The sequence below is a fragment of the Strongylocentrotus purpuratus genome, unplaced genomic scaffold (assembly GCF_000002235.5).
Source record: "Strongylocentrotus purpuratus isolate Spur 01 unplaced genomic scaffold, Spur_5.0 spur5_scaffold_10, whole genome shotgun sequence".
Taxonomy (NCBI): Eukaryota; Metazoa; Echinodermata; class Echinoidea; order Camarodonta; family Strongylocentrotidae; genus Strongylocentrotus; species Strongylocentrotus purpuratus.
Window position 1 is genome coordinate 28719541 of NW_022145595.1, and position 21244 is coordinate 28740784.

Genomic DNA, 21244 nt, shown 5'->3' on the forward strand with positions numbered 1-21244 from the left:
TATACCACACTGGATTTAAGAAAGGAGCATTGGTTTCATAAAAAAGAGCACGTCCCCATTTATAGCTAAGCCTTTGCCGTTCCCCTGTAAAGCAAACGGTGAAAAGGGAAAGTGTAAGAAAGGTAGCTAAGAAAGAGAGAGAGAGAGAGAGAGAGAGAGAGAGAGAGAGATGATATAAGAAATTAGAAAGGCAACGTGAAATGTTTATCCTTGACAAAGTGAAGCCCTTCCCATGTATTGGTAGGGGGATACATGCCAGGAAAATCATGAAAAAATTGAAATTATATATTTTTCTTTGATCATTCATCTCTGTCTGTCTTAAATGTCATGATTTATAACTTTGGACTAATTTAACGAACGTATAGTGGACTCCGCTCGGTCAATTAAGGGTTTTTTTCTCAATAAAAAAAAAGAAAGACATTCTAGTGGGGGAAGGTGAGGGCGTACGCATTTCAGTTTGGTGACGTGATGGAACAGCATAGTGTCCCTTTATATAGCGCCATCTCGTGATAAGCTTAATTACATTACAAGCATCAAAATGAAAGGAAGAGGCGTTTGAAAATTTGAGCAAATTCTGATAAAAAAATAAGAAAGTTAGGAATTTTGTTTAACTCAAGGTCAATCAAACAAAAATTGGCAACTCTGTGATGTATTTTGAGAGCCCCCCCCCCCCCGCACATTTTTCCCGTGCTGAAAACAAATCATACATTTTAATTTTCTGTCAATTTTTTTAAAAATCACACATGCACCCTATTATATTTATTCCAAGTATATTTCTATATAACTGTATTGGAGAAAAAAATATATTCCATCGATAATGAAGAAAATGAAAGTTTATTGAATTGTATGTACCAAGCAAATCGGAGAGGGGCTAGCAAGATACGTCACCGTGTTGCAGATTCATGTTTGATTGACCACAACTTTAAAATCTATCTCCATATCTATCTCTCTCTCTCTCTCTCTCTCTCTCTCTCTCTCTCACACATACTAAATTACACTTTACACTTCTTTGGTATGTATAGTTCTGTATATTGTGCTGTGACACAATCTTTGTATTGTTAAACCAATTGAAAAGGAATTTATGTTGTATGGAAGATGATTTAATGTAATTCATTTCAATTCAATTCATTTCTTACTTTACTTTACTTTATCAGCCGTTGTCAATCCACTGCAGGATGAAGGCCTCAGCATGATGTTTCCAAATGCCTCTGTTCAACGCCTGTTGGTGCCAATTTGTCTGTCCCCAGAACTGTTGCAGCTCGTCTCGCCATCTTTTTCTTTGACGTCCCCTGTTTCGTTTTCCCTCGTATGGTGTCCAATGAGTGATTGCTGAGCTCCATCGATTGTCTTTCCTGCGGCTGATGTGGCCTGCCCAATTCCATTTCCTTCTTTTCACTGTTTTAAGGATGTCCTGGACTTTTGTTTGTTCCCTGATCCATTTGTTTGTTTTTCTGTCTTTGTATGTGATGCTTAGAATACTTCTTTCCATGTTGTGTTGCGAGGCTGCTAGCTTTCTTTCCATTTTTGAAGTTAGCGTCCATGTTTCTGCAGCGTATGAGATTGCTGGGATGATGCACTGGTTATATACCTTCTTTTTCAGGCATAATGGAAGTTTGCCTTTCATGATGGTGCTGTATCTGCCAAAGGCTCGCCATCCAGCTTTGATTCTTCTTCTTATTTCGTTGTCTTGATTTTTGTCTTGGAGGGAGAAACGTTGTCCTAGGTAAATATACTCCTCTACTTGCTCCATTTTGGTACCGTTCACTTGGATTTGTTTTGGATCTTTGGCTGATCCTGCCATGACTTTAGTCTTCTTCATGTTCATTTTGAGGCCTGAAAGTCGGCTTGCATCGTCCAGTTCTTGTAGCATTATTTCGAGGTCGTTTAAGTTGTGAGATATGATGACAATATCGTCTGCAAATCTTAAGTGACTCATGTTTTCCCCGTTTATGTTGATTCCCTTTGATGACCAGTCTAATGTTTTGAAGATGCTCTCTAGGCAAGCAGTGAAGAATTTTGGTGAGCCGGTGTCTCCCTGTCGAACTCCCTTTCTTATCATGATTTTGTTGCTGGCCTTGTGCATTCTGACAGTATTGTAGCAGTCTGAATAAATGTCTTTAAGGATTTTGATGTATGTATTGTTGATTCCTTGGTCTTGAAGTGCCTTCAGTACTGCGTAGGTTTCTACGGAATCAAATGCCTTTTCATAGTCTACGAATGCTACGCATAGGGGGATGTTGAACTCTTGGCATTTTTCTTTCAATTGATTAATGGTGTGGATGTGGTCCATAGTTGAGAAACCCCTTCTGAAGCCTGCCTGCTCCCTAGGTTGGTTGTTATCAAGGATTTTCTCTAGCCGGTTGGTGATGATTTTTGTGTACAGCTTATACAGGTTTGAGAGGAGGCTGATGGGTCTGTAGTTCTTTAGATCTCGCTTGTCCCCCTTTTTGTGCAGAATTATCATTGTGGCTTCTTTCCATTGATGTGGTATTCTCCTCGTTTGCATACATACATTGTAAAGTTTGGCTAGTTCCTCAGTTATTGTGTCTCCTCCTTCTTTGATTGTGTCTATAAGTATGCTGTCTGGGCCTGGTGACTTCCCTCTCTTCATTTGATTTATTGCATGTTGAACCTCCCAATCAGTTACAACTGGGATCTTTTCTTGTGGTTCTCCTGGATCTTCTGTCTCTTTATTGCTATTGTATAGTTGTTCATAAAACTCTTCAATTCTTTGAAGTATCTGGTCCTGATCTGTGATTTCTTGTCCATTGCTGTCGAGGAGGCTTGTGATTTTCTGTTTTCCATGTGCTAGTTTCTTGAAAGTTTTCTTCAGGCTTCTGTTTTCCTCAATTGTGGATTTTATCATTGTTGTGTTGTAACTACGGATGTCTTCACGTAGCTTTTTCCTTACTGTTTTGCAGGTTTCTACATATTCAACATTTTGGATGCCTATGCCTTCTGCTTTCATGTTCCTTCTTTTTTCCATGAGTTTTCTGGTAGATTCTGATATCTTGTTTTCACGGGTTTTTGGTTTTTTCCCTGCGATCTTTATGGCGGTTTCTTGGGTTTTTTCCACTAGCAGATCAGTCCATGTTTCAAGGGATCTGTTTCCTTCTTCGTCTGTGCATTTGTCCGTCAAAAGTTGAAATTGGTTTTTCAACTCCAGTTGAAATTCTGTTCTCTTCGCTTTTAGTTTCTCTAGGTTGATGCTACTTTGTTTTGGTTTTAGGAGTTTTTGCCTCTCTAGTCGGGTGTTGATTTTCATCTTGCCCATTACCATCCTGTGGTCACTTCCCACGTTCACCTTGCTGATTGTTTTCACGTCTTGGATGATGTGAGGGTTATCAGTTAGTATGAAGTCAATTTCATTCTTTGTGTTTCCGCCTGGGCTTTTCCATGTCCATTTCCTGGATGCTCCTTTCTTGAAGAAAGTGTTCATTATTTTCATTTTGTTGCTAATGGCAAATTCAAGAAGTCGGTCCCCCCTGTCGTTTCTTTGCCCACTTCCGAAGGGGCCGATTGTGCTTTCTTCTCCTTCCTCTCTTTTCCCGACCTTGGCGTTAAAGTCACCCATGACTATTGTAAACTGTGTTTTACTGCCTTTCATCACGTCCGTTATTTCCTCGTAAAGTTTCTCTACCTCTTCATCGTCGTGTGTTGAAGTTGGAGCATAGACTTGGATAATCTTGATTTTGTATCTCTTATTGATTTTTATTGTTATTTGTGCCAGACGTTCATTTATTCCTTTTATTTCAGAAATGTTACCGGCGATGCTTTTGTGAACTAGGAATCCTACTCCTCATTTCATTGTAAATCAATTCAGTAATTGAACAAGAAAAAACCCTGCTTAACCACTCTTTTTCCCCCCTCCATCCATCTCTCTCTCTCTTATTTTTCTCTTCTCTCCCTTCCCCTTCCCCTTCCTCCCTCCCAAGCAGTATTCAAAAGCATCATTATCCCCCAATATCCATCAGCATTGTGATTTCTTTAACAACACATATATCCCATCCTTTGCAAACATATATTTTACACATATTTTCAAACAAGGTATGAAGGTATTATTAATACTTTTTGTTTAAGATTTACAATTTATATATTTGTTTCTATGAGAAAGAAATAATCAGCTATTTCTGAAATTCTGAAATATATGAATATGGAGAATGATATTGCAAATTTTTAATATATTTATAAAGCAAAAAATAGATTTACAGGAAAAACAATAAACTCCATGAATCATAAGTAGTAAGGTAACACATCTTTAGTATTCTTATAAGTCTGGAACATATCAATGCTTTTTACATTAGATCACAAAGCAAGAGAGATTTCATAACCAATGACATAAAACTATTGTTTTGCTTTTACTATCTACAGACATTTACATTCCAAATCGAAATTTTATAAAATCTATTTTCGTATCATCATATCGACATTTGGCCATAAAACATTTACAAAAATAACAAATACATGTACATAGTGATATCTGCTAGAACGAAGATATAATTTATGGAATAAGGCAATGGTACGAAGCAAATACATCTTATACATCAACATTCTTTCTTGTCCTTCACCAAGACATTAATCTACATTTGCCACTCTCCACCCTGGTGAAGTAAATGAGTACACAGCAGGAATTAATTCCTTAATAGTTTGAGTGCTGTAATGGCAGCGGCATACCTGCTTAAGTCCGGCGGGTAATAATAATGGAGCGCCAGGGGTAGCAATGTGCCAGACATGAGCGCTATACAAGACTATCACTAGGGACTTTTAGATTCGCACAAAGACAATGGGGATTGCTACGATCGATGTCCTTTTAATGTACTGCCTTAAATGGACGTCACACGTATCAGTCCACGCAAATCTAAAAGTCCCTATCATCATTATTATACAAACATGCATGGATTGGTGAAACAAAATACTTTTTTAAAGTAATAGATACAGAACTTAAATGTAAAGCTGTGATGTCAAATACTTTATGTAAGGCAAGATACATTCAATTCCTAGTTGCTTTTCCCCTCAACCTTCCTTTCTTCATTCCTTTTTTTTTTTGGGGGGGGGGGGAGGGGGGGGGGGTACTGCCTCAACATTTATGTTCTCTATTATTGTTGCTCTAAAATGAAAATGAACAACAATCTTGAGACATCTAGACAATGTGGTAACAAAATTATTAATATGATGCACTTCTACTTTCTTATGAGCTCCAAAAGTTCATGTACACATGTAATTGCAGAAAAAGCTTTGAGTTAAATTTGTGGCAAATGCATTTTTATGTACAAGAAAAATACCAAATAACATGAAAACCCTCCTCCTTAATTAACAGGAAAAATTGGGACAAGAAACTAGAAATTAATTTTAATTCATGTTTATTTTTGGAAGACTCCTCCCTCCTCATTCAATACAAAACAGGAGTTTGCTACTGAGGATATATTCTCATCAGTCACAGTGAAGGAGATGGGAGAACGAGGAGAGGAAGATGACAAGAAGCTGAAGAAAAGAAGAAAAAACAAACACTTAGAAGTAATTATAGCAAAATACAAACTTTTAACTAAAGCGGGTAGTCTGCATACCACCTTGGCACATATCTTAATAACACAGGTACAGTATATTTAAAGTGGCATAAGCTGAATTAGGTGTCATTTTCATTTTTTAACTCTAGACTGTATCTACACCTAAACAAACATAAACATAAACAGATTAGTGCACTGTAAGCATCTATCTATATAGTATATAGAATAAAATAGAGGCAATATTTCTTAATTCAGAGTCAAGTATAAACACTATACTGTATTCTCAAATACTTTGCATAGAATTACGAAGCTATACTGCTACATAGAACAAAATCTCCTTTAGACATATTATATATTGCTATCTATGATATAATTCCATTCGAATAAGGACAAATTAATAAATAGCAGTTGATCTAATGTACATACACAGCTGAAATAAATAAAAACTTTTCAAAAAAATAAACATTAAGAATATATACATGGAGGAATACATGGCCTATGTGAAAAATAGTGAGTTGTATCAGCATCCTTTACAAGCATTTCAAATGTCTAAAATCATATCACAAAATATAAAATCTAATGCAAACTGAATTCAAACTGAATTCAAAGATAGCATCTCTCTAGAAACACAAAGAGGAATAACATGTGATTTTGATTTGATTTGATTTGATTTGTCACAATGTCAAAGTCTATGTCAAGGGACCTTATTTAATGCTGTGGATTTAATATTAATCCTAGTAATACCAGTAGTGTAATGAATAGATACTGCTGCCACAAACTTTTAAAAAAAAAAGGTCATTTCAAATAACCCTTTCAAGACAATCATTCAACATGTTGTGGTTTAGCTCAATTAAGTTTTGATTCAGAGCCTTAAAAATTATACCTAATGAGAGAAAGTATTATTGTGCAAATTTGAAGAACAATATGTGATCAATTTATCCCCAAAGATAAATCCTGTCCAGGAAGGATTAAACTAGGAATGACAAGGATCTTATCTCTTTCATTGTCTTGATAATGGTATGGTCCTACTTTCATGTAGGGCTTAGCCATATGGCCCACTGGCCATACATGTATTTGCGATTTGGAAATGCAGCCATTGATCTCTGGCAACTAAAGGGTCTTTGTGGGGCTTACTGTAAGTGAAAGCAGGAAGTTTAATTTTTTGTTCATCTCCAAAACGATACCAATCAGCCCTGTCCACTGCAGTTGGGTCTTAAAGACGTAGTATTTATGGCTAGGCTATATGTGAAAGTGAGACTGCTGCAAATTATGCATTTCAATTGTATGTGGTCGAACTCAAGAAATCTTGTTCAGTCTGGTATATACAAATTAAGCCATCATATGCTGTCATCAAGCTTACTGAAACATCTAGTTCAACTGGACTTTTAGATCTAACATGTTTATAAGTGGCCCAAACATTGTGGAGCAGTGTGTGCAGCGCTTCGTAACCGCAAGGAAAAGGCGCTATATCAAATATCTTTTGATTGATTGATTGATATTTGTTAGTGCAGCCTGGATTTTTCTTGAAGCATTTCATTTGTTCTTCTATACAAATCAATCCCAGCCTTCCTTCACCGTAGATCTTCTATCTTTATTGGTGGGATTTGACTCGTGACCTTGCAGTGGCCCCCTTCCTCATAGATAGGGGGTTGTGAGGGGTGCGGATGGAACCCCTTCTCCTTGCAGTTGGCAATAAAGGTGATACCGTAGTCAGGTGTCAGGGAAAAGAAACAAATTCTGTAGAGGATAAAAGCATATGTATAATGATTACATTTAGGATGAAAGTTTAAATGAACATATTCTTGGGAGAAAATGGGAGTTGATGATTACTTTCTCCTATAGCGAAAATTGGAGAAATCCTTTAAAGGAATGTCACAGAGTTGTCGATGAGCGTCTAATCTTTACAAATTAGAAAATTAAAGTCATAATAATTTTATTTTTCATCTGATTTTCCTTACGACATTCACAGGTCTGTTACTCTCACTTTTCTGCTTGCAATAAAACCAACTTAAAGAGAAGGTTGAGTTCTGGGAAGAGGTGAAAAATAATTTGTAAGTGGTATCATTGTTATTATGCAAGTGTGGAAGAAAATCAGATAAAAGATGTTCCCTGGAAAGCATGGCTCTTCAAGTATGGCATGTAACAGCTTAAAAATCGGGACAGATTTTTATGACACATGTTCGTGTAGTCCCATATACATATTTCTGTGTACAGTGCTTGTAACTTTACCAAGACTGGGCTAAATTTCTTATCATTTTGATGATTCCAAAACCTTGCAGTACACACCAATACTTATATGCTAGATGATCAACCTTTTCTGATCGATTCCACATTGTTTCTTTCACAATGCAATCGCATGACCAGAACTCTACTTTATCTTTAATACTGAGCAGGGGGGATTTCCCCTTGAACAGACTTACTGCTGATGTTTGGGTGCACAGACGATAGCTATGGCTTCAGGCATCATAATCTGATACGGGCAATGGGTATGAAGATCTATACTGGACATGAAAGCCGTCTGAGAGGGATGTGTCTGCAAAAAGAAAAAAAAGCACAGGACATTAAATAGCAGCCAGCCTTTTGAACCGTACATTATACAATAAATCTCTGTGCTTTAGACAGTACTGTATAAAATAAGCAACTTTCGCTATAAGGAAAGTTTTTTGACTTGCATACCTGCCAACATTTGAAAATAAGATATAGGAATTTTTTGGACGGTATGCCTTCAAAAATAAGAAATCGCACTTGAGGCGGCAGTGTAACTGGTAATACGCTCTAAATCTGTACCAAAAAGCGAATAAAAATTCACTGCAACAAAAAACAAAAAAAGAAAAAAAGAATATCAGAATATTCCGGATATTTAGGTCCTAGAAATCCAGAAAATTGGAATATTCTTGATTATTTGTAAGGGTTGGCACTATGGACTTGTCATCAAGGGTGATTTTCACAGCAGGAAAATTTAACAAATTGCACATATTCGGATGAGTGTCAGTTGTGTCTCATTCCTTTTGAGGTATGAACATTTTGCAACAATGAACCACTTATAAAATTGGCAAACATTACATCCACCGGTAAGTTTCTCACTGTATAGTGTTATAGCGGCTTCACTGGGTAGGAAACAAGTAATGCTCTTAAATTAGGATGTTTTTCCCTCCAGGATTCTATCAAAAGAAAAAAAAGGGAACATATTACTCTATTCATCCTAGATGTTCATGTGCCTTTTTTTGCAAGCTGCATCTAATTTCATGTAATATACACAAACAATTGCACAATAATAATAATAGAATTAGGTCCATTAATATAACACAGCTACTATATAAATATACCCTATTGTGCCTAATACAAAGTATCATATTATAACCCCGGCTGTAGCGCCTCCATATTAAGGTGCTAAAGCATTCAAGGAATTCTTTCCTACCAGGTACCCATTTACTTCACCTGGGTGGAGAGTGGCAAATGTTAATTAAATGTCTTGCCCTAGGACACTGAAACTGGTTCCATTGTGGTTATTCGGTGAAAAACAAACGTCATAAAAATAAGATGTTGAACTTACATGAATCCAACCCAGAGTGATCAGATCATTGTTGTCCACGGCGTCAAAGATTTCTTCCTCGTTGAGGGCAGTACAGGAGTCAGAGGTCGACGTCTGCTTTGGAACGATGATGTGAGTGATTGTGAAGGCATCGTGAGCCTGAAACAAGAAAGGCAAAGGAAAACATTGAAGTCTTGTCTAGTCTTTCCATTGATGCCCACATTCAAAGGAGTTGAATTTATAATATTTCATCAGGGGTTAGGACTGAGTCGGTAAAGTCTCTCACACAGAGTCCTGACCTTCGCCATCAAGTCATGTACTTAAAAATCATTTGATAGTACTGGAAACTACTTTTCATGAAAAAAAGTGAGATTCTCAGGAAATGAATCACTTGTGACCGCATTTGGCCAATCATTTGATTAGGATCTAGGAGTGAGTTTAATTACAATTTGATAGTAATCACGGTAGAGGTTTACGGTACACCATGTGTAAAGTCCTAGAAGGACTAAGGAAAGTGGATAGAAATTAGAAGTGAAAACTTTACACATGGCGTACCGTAAACCTCTACCGTGATTATTCATACCACCATGCAAACCTTCAAACATCATCCAATTTGATAGTACTCATCCTATGCTTTATATTGCAAAGGACAAATATTTTCAAAAAAGAGCGAATGCAGAGAACCACAGAAAAAAAAAAATCAACTTTCTTGGAGAGACTCAACGATCACAGAGATTCAGTTCGTTTTTCCCCTACCAGGCAAATACTATATAAAGATGATGATGATGATGATGATGATGATGATGACGATGATAATAACTATAATACTACCCGTACTTCCAATAATATTAATAACAATAATGATTAATAATAACAATACAAATAAAACTACCTGGGGGGTGTTTCATAAAGCTGTTTGTAAAGTTACGCATGACTTTACGAACGACTTGTATATGAAAAGCCAAATGGGATGCTCAATCATTATTGCTCAATCATTGATTATTATTTATTAAGTTGAACTATGCAGATGTAGATTAACATTCTTATTATAACAACCATTCTTTATGCAAAGTATATTTTTTGCCACTATTCAATTGAGGTTATTGGAAATTTCAGAAAAAATTTGGGCATCCTATCTGGCACTTCATATACAAGTCGTTCGTAAAGTCATGTGTAACTTTACAAACTCTTTGGCCCGAATTCACAAAGGAGGTTTGTCGACAAACCTTGGTTTTCGTACTTCATATGACGCGTTTTACGCGTTTTTTACAAACCTGGTTTGTAAAGAACAAAAGGAGGTTTGGCGAAACAAAAGGAGGTTTGAGCTCAAACCTTAGTCTGAGCTCAAACCTTGCTTTGTGAATTCGGGCCTATATGAAACACCCCCAGGTATTATTAATAACAACACCAGTAATAATATCAATAACTCACCAATTTCCCTGCTAGAATACCGCATGTTTCTAGGTTTCTCTGGGTATTATGACTGGCCAGAACTAGAAACCTCTCCATGGTATCAGCTGGAATGAACAGGTCTCTCAAGCCATGCAGGTTGGATGTGGAGGAGGCAATGCCTAACATCTGAGCTGGTTTATTGGTACGGTCAATCTTGAGTGACCGGTCCACTGTGGGGGCTGGCCTAGATTGGGAAAGGAAATATACATGTAGGTGGGGATTACACGATTGATACACTCAAACCTTGCTATGACAAACTCCCTATCTTGGGGCTCATGAAATTTGCCTTTTATAAGGAAATCTTTTTATTTTAGAGCTTAAAATTAAAGAACTGTTGTGATAGAATACAGAATCATTCCATTTCCCTGCCCCTCTTTGCTCTCCACTGCACCCTTCCCCTTTCTTTCCTTACTCTCTTTACTTCTTGATCCCCCCCCCCCCCACCACCCCACCTAAAATTTCTTAGGAAGCACGAATAAGGGTAATCAGATACTGTATCCTTCTGCCTGCTACTCCCCCCCCCCCCCCCCCTGAATTGAACCAAACTACTACTTGGATGGTAGAGGCAATGAGACTGAAAAAGAAAAGAGTAATAGTTACCCCCCACCTCTTCACTCCATAATCTCAAATCAGATTCCTACCTTGGGGCTGTAGGCTGTGTGGGTGAGGAAGGCAAGACTTGAGGTGATCGGATACCATATCCTTGTGAGACAGCGTCGTAACTAGGAGGAGGGGGTAGATTCCCCCCTGCCCCCATCCCTGCGACCAAGCCTGCTGCACCACCAGCTGCAATGGGTGTAGCTATGCTCCCTGCATGAATGAATGAATGAATGAATGAAGAATGATAAGAGAATCATGGTAAGGGTTCAGTCATCATAGGATGAACAATACATGTGATGACTTTAATGTAAATATGTAAAATATTAATGCTGCCCATACTGTAAAATGAAAGAATAGCAACAACAACAAAAAATGTCTATAATGAATATGTGGTTACTAAATAGACAAATGTTCATGATGATTCCTTTTTGTGGTGAGGGTGGAATTGGGGGTGGGGGGGGGGGTGTGGGGGTAAATGTAATAATGAACTGAGAACTTCAGCAAATATGACTTTTGACAGCTACATGTATAGCTTTCACCAACACTGAACAGGCTTATTACTTTTCATCTGCAAACAAGTATATTTTTTGAGGTGGTTGAAGATGTTTCGCTCAATCACTTAAAATGTTCTTACACGAGGGAAAAAGCAGTTATTCTTGGGCATTTGTGCAGTGGTTAACCCCCTCAAGTGAGAATGAAACCTCTTAGAGTCTCCTTATTTTTCTGTTTGAAGATACGAATGTGAACACTGTCAAACATGAACAACAACAAACACAAATATCAAGAAATAAACTTACCTGCTAATCTCCTGTTTCCTTCTGCTTGCCATTCTTGTTCATTCAATGCATCTGCTTTCTACAAAGAACAAGGAAAAACTAGTCAATTCCCTTAGGTAAAAACAGCAATTCAGACGTTCAGATTTTGATTATTAAAAAAGAACTAAATTTTTAAACAAAATAGTTCTTAACCAAAGAAAACAAGGGTCTACTCCTGCTTCAGTGATCCAAGAGGATATAGATCTCCATTAAAGTTTTATTTTCATGTTTTGAAAATGAACTCTCTAAAAAGGATGTTTTTTTTCCAATCTATTACAAAATCTTCATTAAAACAAACACAGAAAGAACCTAAAATCAGAATCAGATACCAAAAGAGTAATTATGAACACCTGATGATGTTTACCCATTCAGCGTGTTTCCACAGAAAAAAAGTGGAACACGGATTATCTTTTCCGGGATCGAAATACCGTGTCGCGGCGACACGGTATTAAACCAATCTGTTTCCACAGAGCGCAGCATTCCGATTAGCCCCAATTCCTTGTTCCAAGTCAGGCAAATACTGTGTCAATTGGAAGTCAAGATTCAACCTTTGACTTCGATCGTGGATCCAGATCTACACAGGATTCCACAGGATCATATGTGGTTCGAACGAGTTGTTCTCCCTCCCGCCAGACACGGTTTGTCGCTGTGTGTTTCCACAGCGATTTCACACAGATCAACACGGCAATAACCACCTCCCAGAGGTGGTTATGATAATCCGTATCTCGGTCAACACAGGTCGCCAATAAACCGTGTTGCTTGTGTTTCCACAGGAAAGTTACACTGTATTACACGGTAATACACCGGTAATACCATGTAACTTTTTTCTGTGGAAACACGCTGATTGATTCCAGGAACCGGGTGGGCCCTACATCAAACCTTTGTGGAGCCAAGGAGCATATTCTTTCTATGCTATCAGTAATGTTTCTCATGGAAACCTGTATGTAATGGGAACCTGTCCACTTTTCTTCTTTCTTTGAGTTGTCTTTGAAAATGAAGATAGAACAACCAAGGTGATGTAAATGGGTACCTGGCAGGAATTAATTCTTTGAAATGCTAGAGCGTCGTAATGGCAGACCAGCTAAAGCTCGAGGTAATAATCTAATAAAGTATGGAAGCGTTTAGTGATTGTAATAAGCCTATACAAAAACTGAGTATCATTATCTAGGTGACCATTTACCTTCCTCTCTTGATCTAGAGCTTCCTGCTTTGCCTTGGCCTGCATGAGGCTAGCCTTCTGACCATCTAGCTCCCTCTGTTGTTGATCGATTGAATGTCTCTCGAGCTCCTCCAGCTGCCTCCTCTGTTCATCAAACCTTGCAGTATCCTCCTGCTCCCTCCTAGCATGTTCCTCCTCCAGTCTCAGGGCTTCCATTGCCTCTTGTCGCGCCTCCTCTGCTCTCCTTTCATCCTAGGGAACGAAATGACAAATATACACACTTCAAATGATTGCTTAAAGAGAAGGTCGAGTTCTGGGATGAGGTGGAAAATGATTTGTGAGCGTTATCATTGTTATTATGCAAGTGTGGAAGAACATCAGATTAAAAATGTTCCCAGAAGAGCATGGCTCTTCAAATGCCTTAATATTCTAAATATGGCAAGTAACAGCATAAAAGTTGTGACAGATTTTTATGTCACATGTTTGTGTAGTCCAATATACATCTTTCTGTGTACAGTGCTTGTAACTTTACCCAGACTGGGCCAAATTTCTTATCATTGTGATGACTCCAGAACCTTGCAGTACACACCGATACCTATATGCTAGATGATCAACCTTTTCTGATCGATTCCACACTGTTTCTTTCACAATGCAATCGCATGACCAGAACTCAACTTTGTTTTTAAATTCAATGCCTCAATCCGGAAGGTAATGATTTGTGTTTGTCATAGGCTTTGGGTTGGGTTATTGGATTACACAAACTTTCGTGAAAAAAATACCCCTTATATTCACAAAGGGTCGGGTAAATCGAATGTAAATAATCACATTTCGTTCAAAGATGAGATCTTTGAGATAAGCCTGATCCTTCTTATTTCCATACAGCTATGAGGGTTGAACTACATCCCCAAAATGCATCTTTTGTTATGAACTGTCTCATATCAGAAATCACCTGATTGTGATTATCTACTTTAAACATGTCTACGAGCTGTAACTTCATAGGTAATATTTCAAAAATAAATGGACACACAGAGATTTTTTTTTCTTTTCTTACCGAAGTCCACGGCAACTCCCCCCCCCCCCCCCCCCCCCCCCAAAAAAAAGAGAAAAATGTTGAAGATAAAGGTGAGTTCTAGTAAACAAAACAAAAATGAATTGTCACAGAATCAAACGAAACTTACACTGAATGTTAAAGATTGCAAATAAATGCCATTTGCCAAACAATTTTGGTAGAAAATGTATACTGGCTGAGTAATAAGCATATAAAGATTAGAAAATCAAGATTAGAAAATCAAGGTTAGTAGCCCCTGACACCATTTGTGTAGTCCCATATACATCTTTCTGTGTACAGTGCTTGTTACTTTACCAAGACTGGGCCAAATCTATTATGATTTTGATGACTCCAGAACTTTGCAGTACACACCAATGCTTACATGCTACCTGATCAATATTTTCTGATCCATTCCACACCTTTTCTTTTACAATGCAATCGGATGACCAGAACTCACCTTTATCTTTAAGAATTAAAACTATGTGATGAAACATCTCTATATATTCACCTTTGTTACAGTGAAATGGGGTTTCACTGGAACCAAGGATTCATGGATTCAATTAAATATTTTTGTTATGGAATGAAGTATGGAAGCTGAACATACCTCCTGAACTTGCCATATCTTGTGTTCCTCTGCATACTTCTCTCTTAATTTCTTCTTTGTTTCCTCTGCATTCGGAAAGGCCGACTTTAAATTCTAGGGGAGAAAATATGATCAACAATATATTCAGTTGTAATCTATACTAGGCAGTTTAAACTTGCCAATCATTAACAATTGATAACAAAAACATTGGAATCTGCATTTTTTTTTTCTTTTAGCACTTATTTCAGAATGTTTTAAGTTCTCATTTTGGTTTGGAAGTACAACATTCAGTTGTTTACAATATCACTACAAGACAACATCAACTCTTAAAAGCTCATTTATGACAGCTGTTCAAAACCTTGCTGGCACAGAATGGGTTAACTACCACAAGCACAAATAGGATGAACTCTACAGTGTATCAATCACTAAAAAAAACATTTTATTTTGAATGATGGTACTTTCAAAATATGAACTTTAAATATTATTAGGAGATTTTGCAAGTTTAAATACTCTCAATTAACATTAAAGTAACTTGTGAGTACAATACCTGCTGCACTCTTACATGGTCAAATTAAACAGGGCCCCACAGAAGCCAAGTCCCACTTGAATTCCAGGTGCGCTTACGTTATTCTTTATTTTCTTTACACTCCTTATCTGTAAGCCAACATAGAGCTTGGTGAAGTCTGAGATTTGATTTTATACATTCTAAGCTGTACACATTTTGTTGTTGAAAGGTGATTGGTACACTAGAATACTTTCATTCACAATTATTTAAAAGATGAAGGTGAGATTCGATCTCCTCAAATTGCTTACCTTCTTTGCAGATTTTAGATCTTCTGGTCTGGCTGCCTTGTACTGAGGATGCTTTCGTATCTTCTCTACAAAGATTCTGCAAAGTCAGAAAGCAAGAATCAAAATCACTTTGATATAATCATCGTGGGTTTTTTCCCCAATATATTGATGAAGGTATGAATTAACATAAACCAAATCAATGACTTTGTATTAGAACAATAATAATTCTACAATAAAAAACAATAAAAGCAATTTACATGGAAGTGGACTTGTTAGGCTGACTTTAAATAGTCTTTGTAAAGAGATCACATACAATATTCAGACTTTGTTAATGAATTACATAAAAGATTAAACATGATCAAGGACTGTTAAAGATAATAAATGTTTGACTCAGAGTGACAAAAGAAAAAGACGTTTTCATTACACTTACGTCATATATTTGGAATACAAAATGAATGCACTCTCCCAGTTCCCCTCTTCGTAGTAAATGTTTGCCTGCCAGAAGAAGAGAAACAAAACACTTCTTTAAAATAAAAGTACTATGCTGAGTAATAATGTAGTTACTTTATGATTCAATGAAACATAAGATCCCTAGGGAAACTTGAATTTTTTAGGACAGTTAAGCTTCCCTTTATAACTTTCAATTTTTCAAATGTGTACATCTGATACAGAGTCAAGGTGCTAAGTTGCTAACAATGTTTTTTTGACAGGTTAAAAAAAAAAATCTTAATTGACAATATCAACAAAACTTTACGATTCAATATTCACCTTGCCTAAAAAAATACAAAAACAAAACACAACCCCCCCCCCCCCCCCTCAAAAAAGAAGAAGAAAACAAACAAAAAAAGCTCTAGACAAACATATATCCATCAATCTTCTCTGAGGAAATTTCACAATTTTTTTTTTAAAGCCTGCATGAAAAATAAGCAAAATAAAAATGTCTTACACCGCAGTTGCTGCATGTACAAAGAAAATAATGAGAGGAAACAATCATTTCTCTTACCATCTTAATCATCTCCTGGCCTGATCTAAAGTACCTTCTGATTGGAAGGTTCCCATCCACCACGATATTAGACCCATGCTCTGCCAGACTGCGGACCCGCTGACCTGGCTCAATACTCGGATCTTGCTGCATCACCATGTTGCCAGTTTGATAAGAGTCACCTGAGTAATAAAGTTACAGGTTCATGTACATGTATGTAATCTTGAGTTGATGAGTTCTCCCGATATCAAATCATATGATGTAATATTAACCCAATTTAGAGACCGGAGACTGTAATCATTCTTGTCATTTTTAGTAAATATTTATTAGACAAAATTGACAGCTTGCCGTAAAATATAAAACATGTGTTTGTCTTAATTATAAATCTACACATCGCTCATGTATTTGCACAAGCTGAAGCCCGCGGGTATGGCCAGGCCAGTTTTGGGGCAGTAGTTCTTCGTGTTTAGGAAAAATACTCCCAAAAAAGATATGAAAATTGATATGAAACAGGGAAGAAAGATAATGAATTTTAAATCATGACCATTATTTGAGAACTGTTGAAGATTTAGTTGATTTTTGGTATGTAGAGTAGAGAATCTCCACGCCAGAGTCACAGGTCAAAGTCTGATTATGATTCTGAACTAGCGCCAGTTTTTTTGTAAGCAAGCTCTTTTCTGTAAAATTTTAAATTGTGCTTCCACATTCATCAAAAACTCCAAAAAAGTTGCACTCAACGGCAGGCACAGAGCAAAAAATAAATTGTAGGGGTGGCTGCTTGCAGTGTGGCAGCTGAGCTCGGAAGGGAGAGGTTCCCCCATCCCACTCTAGCAAAGCGTAATGCCATGCTAATGCATATTGACCTCTATAATAACACAGATATAACACACATTACAAACACAATTGCACGCTAATGCACACAGTGAATATGAAGTGGCTGATAGGCAAGTTTGACAGTAGACTCACGATTTGAATTTTCAAAATATTCTTTCTAGATCTAAGTAAAATCTAACATTGGTAGGCAAATTCATGCAAAAAAATATATTCAAAAAATTGACTTGAAAACACATCAGACAATTAGTCTGAACCGAGTCAGGAGCAGATTTGAAGAAATTATATTTTTAAATGTTGTAAAACGAAAGATATAAGAAGAAAACTGACCAAGTATCTGTACTAAAAATCGTACATGTAAAATTGGTCGTACACATTCGACAGCTCTAAATGACGCGCACGGTTGCGTTACATGCGTTCTCGAATCCAAAATCACACTTCACACACACACTCTCACCGTACCGCGAATGGTCCGTCGTGGGGAGCTAGGCGGCTGAGAGTTTGCAGCGATACCAACGCAGCTTCGGAGCTCCGCAGCGCGCCATTTTAGCGGGACTCGGAAAGGTTCGCGGTGGGAAGGCAGCGGCCTAGCTTTTTTGCCCAAACAACGCTAGATCGGCTGCTGGCAAAATGAAAATAACTACGATCGAGAACATCGTCGGTTTCTTAACTTTTCAGTGAGATAATTCTGAATTCTAATTGAGACTATATAATAAATTAAATCGACAAAGAAACCTCGGTAGAACTCTTATAACTATACAAAAGCTTGTTTATTTCTTCATTTGACATTTTGTTTTTGACCATTTTTTCGTGCGCGAGTCAATGCAAGCTATGTATTACCAAACTTTCAACACGCAAGGAACGGGGAACACTCGCAGACCTCGTATCAAATTCGTTGCAAAAAAAAAAATCAAGGGTGATTTTGAAGCAGTGCAGAATATTGGCGCTGCAATGCGCAGAAATATACTTGAAAGAAACTTAAAAAATCATACCTGAATTTTCAGAAAATCGTATTTGTATTAGTGTACCTAGATGTGAATTGTTTATAACTCAGATTTTATGAAGATTTGTCGGGAAAAAATGTCAATTTTTTCCGTTTGGTGGTCATTTCTAGGCTAATATTTTAAAAGTTACTTCAGTAATGGTCCCGATGTTTCTCTTATCATACTCGCATGTTATTCCTACATAGATTAAACATTGGATGGTTAAGGGTAAGACCGGATAACATTATAAAAAAGATATATCCTTCCAACCTCCCATATCCAAGTTTTGGGCTGATTATTGCCGACCCACCGCAGCAAGGCCATTCAGATTTTCGTACGCGACCGAAGCGCCCTCTAGTGCCCCATGAATGTGCCTAACATTGGAAAGTTGAAAAGATTGTATTTTACTGCTATTTAGGTTTCTTCAATTGTCACTAAAGTAACGGTTTTGAGTGATCTCAGCTCAGTCGAGTTTTGAACAGTGGTGTTTGAAATGTTGAAACCAATAGAACATTTTTTAAGTCACAGCCAGGATAGTAATGTAGCTATGTGTGGTTCCCCCAAAATACTGCGCAAGTCATCATCATCACTCACATATGAACACATCATATCTTACAAGCGGGACTGTAGTTTCTGTAAATAGAATGAATTTTCTTTAATTCACACTCGGAACTCATTTTCATCTCAAATGTAAGGCAAATTAAACTTACTCCGTAAATGTTCTTTTATCTCAGCCTCCTTTTTGATCGGTATCAACTCACGAAACGCAATCTCAAGGCTTATAAAAATGACGATTTCTTCCTATTTTAGGAAATTACGTTTGTCGGGCATATTGTAGTAGAGTGAGTCGCAATGAAGATTCTACGATTGATCGCCCTATACGAGACATAGGGTCAGTGCACAGAGTATGGTTGAGATGTTACACCAGTCTTTACCTACTATCATCTTCCTCCCCCCCCCCCCCCCCCCCCCCCGTTTATTCCCAGCATTTCTTTTTTTTTTCTAAATTAAAAAAATATCTCGTCATATTCCATCCATTTTATTTCAGACCTCATCTTTATTCCTTCCATTTTTCTTTTCTTAACGATTATGAGCTCTGTTTTTGTCTGCCTTCTCCAAATCTTCGATTTCCGTCTCTATTTAAATTCACCAATATTTTCTTCTTCTGGCTGCATACCTCTGATTATGAACAACGTATCAAAGAATAATTGATCATTTACAGCAAATTCATAATGTCAGTATCTTGTCCTTCTGCCTCAAATCTACTTGAATTTTTATCATAATTGGACCGAATAGGTCTTGATCGTTTGTTGAGTTTTAATCCCGGGTTTTGATTTTTTGTTCAATATCATCCAACAATGAATTAGTAAATTTCCAGTAACCTGGACCTACCCTACAATGATTTAAATTCATAGATAAATTTACCAGGATTATCCAGGTAATCCAGGTAAAATCTCTATTCTATTTAGTGACTCAGACAGTAATTCAGTGGAGACCAACAAAATCCAATCTCGCTGCCCAGTAAAGCGGGACTGCACTACTGGTACCTAGCTAGTTGCGCCCTCTATACAGCCAGCAATATGAAGCGGCTCCCGTTGATCCCCCATGGTCCCCTTTTGCTGATGTTAATTGAGAGCAGGCGCGTAGCCAGGGGGGGGGGGCGGTGGGGGCGGTCGCCCCCCCCCACCCCCCCCCCCCCAAAAAAAAAAACGCCGGCCAAAAAAAAAAAAAAAAAAGAGAGAAAGAGAAGGAAAAAAAGAAAGAGGACGTAGGAAGAAAAAGGGAAAAGGAGTCGAGAACGGTACAATGAATCGTCAAAGCTTCCGCGCTTCGCGCGGGAAGGGGGAAACTGAGTTCAAATTAAGAAATATGAGTCGGGAAAGGTACAACAAATCGTCTTCTTTCTCTAATAATTTAATGAAACGTCAAAGCCTCGGGCGAGAGGGGGGGGGGAAGAATTCAGACAAGGATCGAGAAAGGTACAACGAATCGTCTTCTTTCTCTAATAATTTAATGAAACGTCAAAGCTTCGCGTGAGAGAGGGGAGGGACTGAATACAGATAAGGATTAAGAGTCGAGAGAGGTACAACGAATCGTCTTCTTTCTCTAATAATTTAATGAAACGTCAAAGCTTCAGAGAGGGGGGGGGGGAACAGAATTCAGACAAGGATTAAGAGTCGAGAAAGGTACAACGAATCGTCTTCTTTCTCTAATAATTTAATGAAACGTCAAAGCTTCGCGTGAGAGAGGGGAGGGACTGAATACAGATAAGGATTAAGAGTCGAGAGAGGTACAACGAATCGTCTTCTTTCTCTAATAATTTAATGAAACGTCAAAGCTTCAGAGAGGGGGGGGGGGAACAGAATTCAGACAAGGATTAAGAGTCGAGAAAGGTACAACGAATCGTCTTCTTTCTCTAATAATTTAATGAAACGTCAAAGCTTCGCGTGAGAGAGGGGAGGGACTGAATACAGATAAGGATTAAGAGTCGAGAGAGGTACAACGAATCGTCTTCTTTCTCTAATAATTTAATGAAACGTCAAAGCTTCAGAGAGGGGGGGGGAACAGAATTCAGACAAGGATTAAGAGTCGAGAAAGGTACAACGAATCGTCTTCTTTCTCTAATAATTTAATGAAACGTCAAAGCTTCGCGCGAGAGAGGGGAGGGACTGAATTTAGACAAGGATTATGAGTCGAGAAAGGTACAACGAATCGTCTTCTTTCAAAGCTTCCGCGCTTCGCGCGGGAGGGGGGAAACTCCCCCCTCCCTGCACCCACCCCCCTAGGGAGCGCGCTTCGCGCGCTCTTTAAGTGATTCGCACGCTTTGCGTGCTCATTACCGCCCCCCCCTAAAATGAAATCCTGGCTACGCGCTTGATTGAGAGCTGATTTGATGAGAATCAGCCACCTGCCAGTGAACACGACGGGGCCGGAGGTATAATCCCTCCCGTGGCCAAACTAGT

General features: G+C 37.9%; 1 protein-coding gene across 1 annotated transcript; it reads right to left on the reverse strand.

Annotated features, from left to right (window-relative positions):
- Positions 1 to 6290: 6290 nt before the first annotated feature.
- Positions 6291 to 19142, reverse strand: LOC583779 (STAM-binding protein-like A). The gene is made up of 12 exons (XM_030980001.1): positions 18992 to 19142; positions 16489 to 16649; positions 15916 to 15980; positions 15507 to 15582; positions 14715 to 14807; positions 13084 to 13314; positions 11886 to 11943; positions 11130 to 11298; positions 10468 to 10672; positions 9058 to 9195; positions 7925 to 8037; positions 6291 to 7241 (listed from the first exon to the last, which is right to left on the reverse strand). Exons 2-12 carry the CDS (start codon positions 16624 to 16626, stop codon positions 7076 to 7078), a joined length of 1452 nt encoding a protein of 483 aa, XP_030835861.1. The 5' UTR covers positions 16627 to 16649; positions 18992 to 19142; the 3' UTR covers positions 6291 to 7075.
- Positions 19143 to 21244: the final 2102 nt, after the last annotated feature.

Excerpts from the sequence above, each read along its gene's own strand:
- LOC583779 (XM_030980001.1), bottom strand. The coding sequence starts at position 16,626 with ATGGTGATGCAGCAAGATCCGAGTATTGAGCCAGGTCAGCGGGTCCGC. Across the intron at positions 15,981-16,488 it reads GCCAGGAGATGATTAAGATG|GCAAACATTTACTACGAAGA; the intron begins GTAAGAGAAATG and ends TTCTTCTGGCAG. Across the intron at positions 11,299-11,885 it reads AGGAAACAGGAGATTAGCAG|GGAGCATAGCTACACCCATT; the intron begins GTAAGTTTATTT and ends TCATTCATGCAG.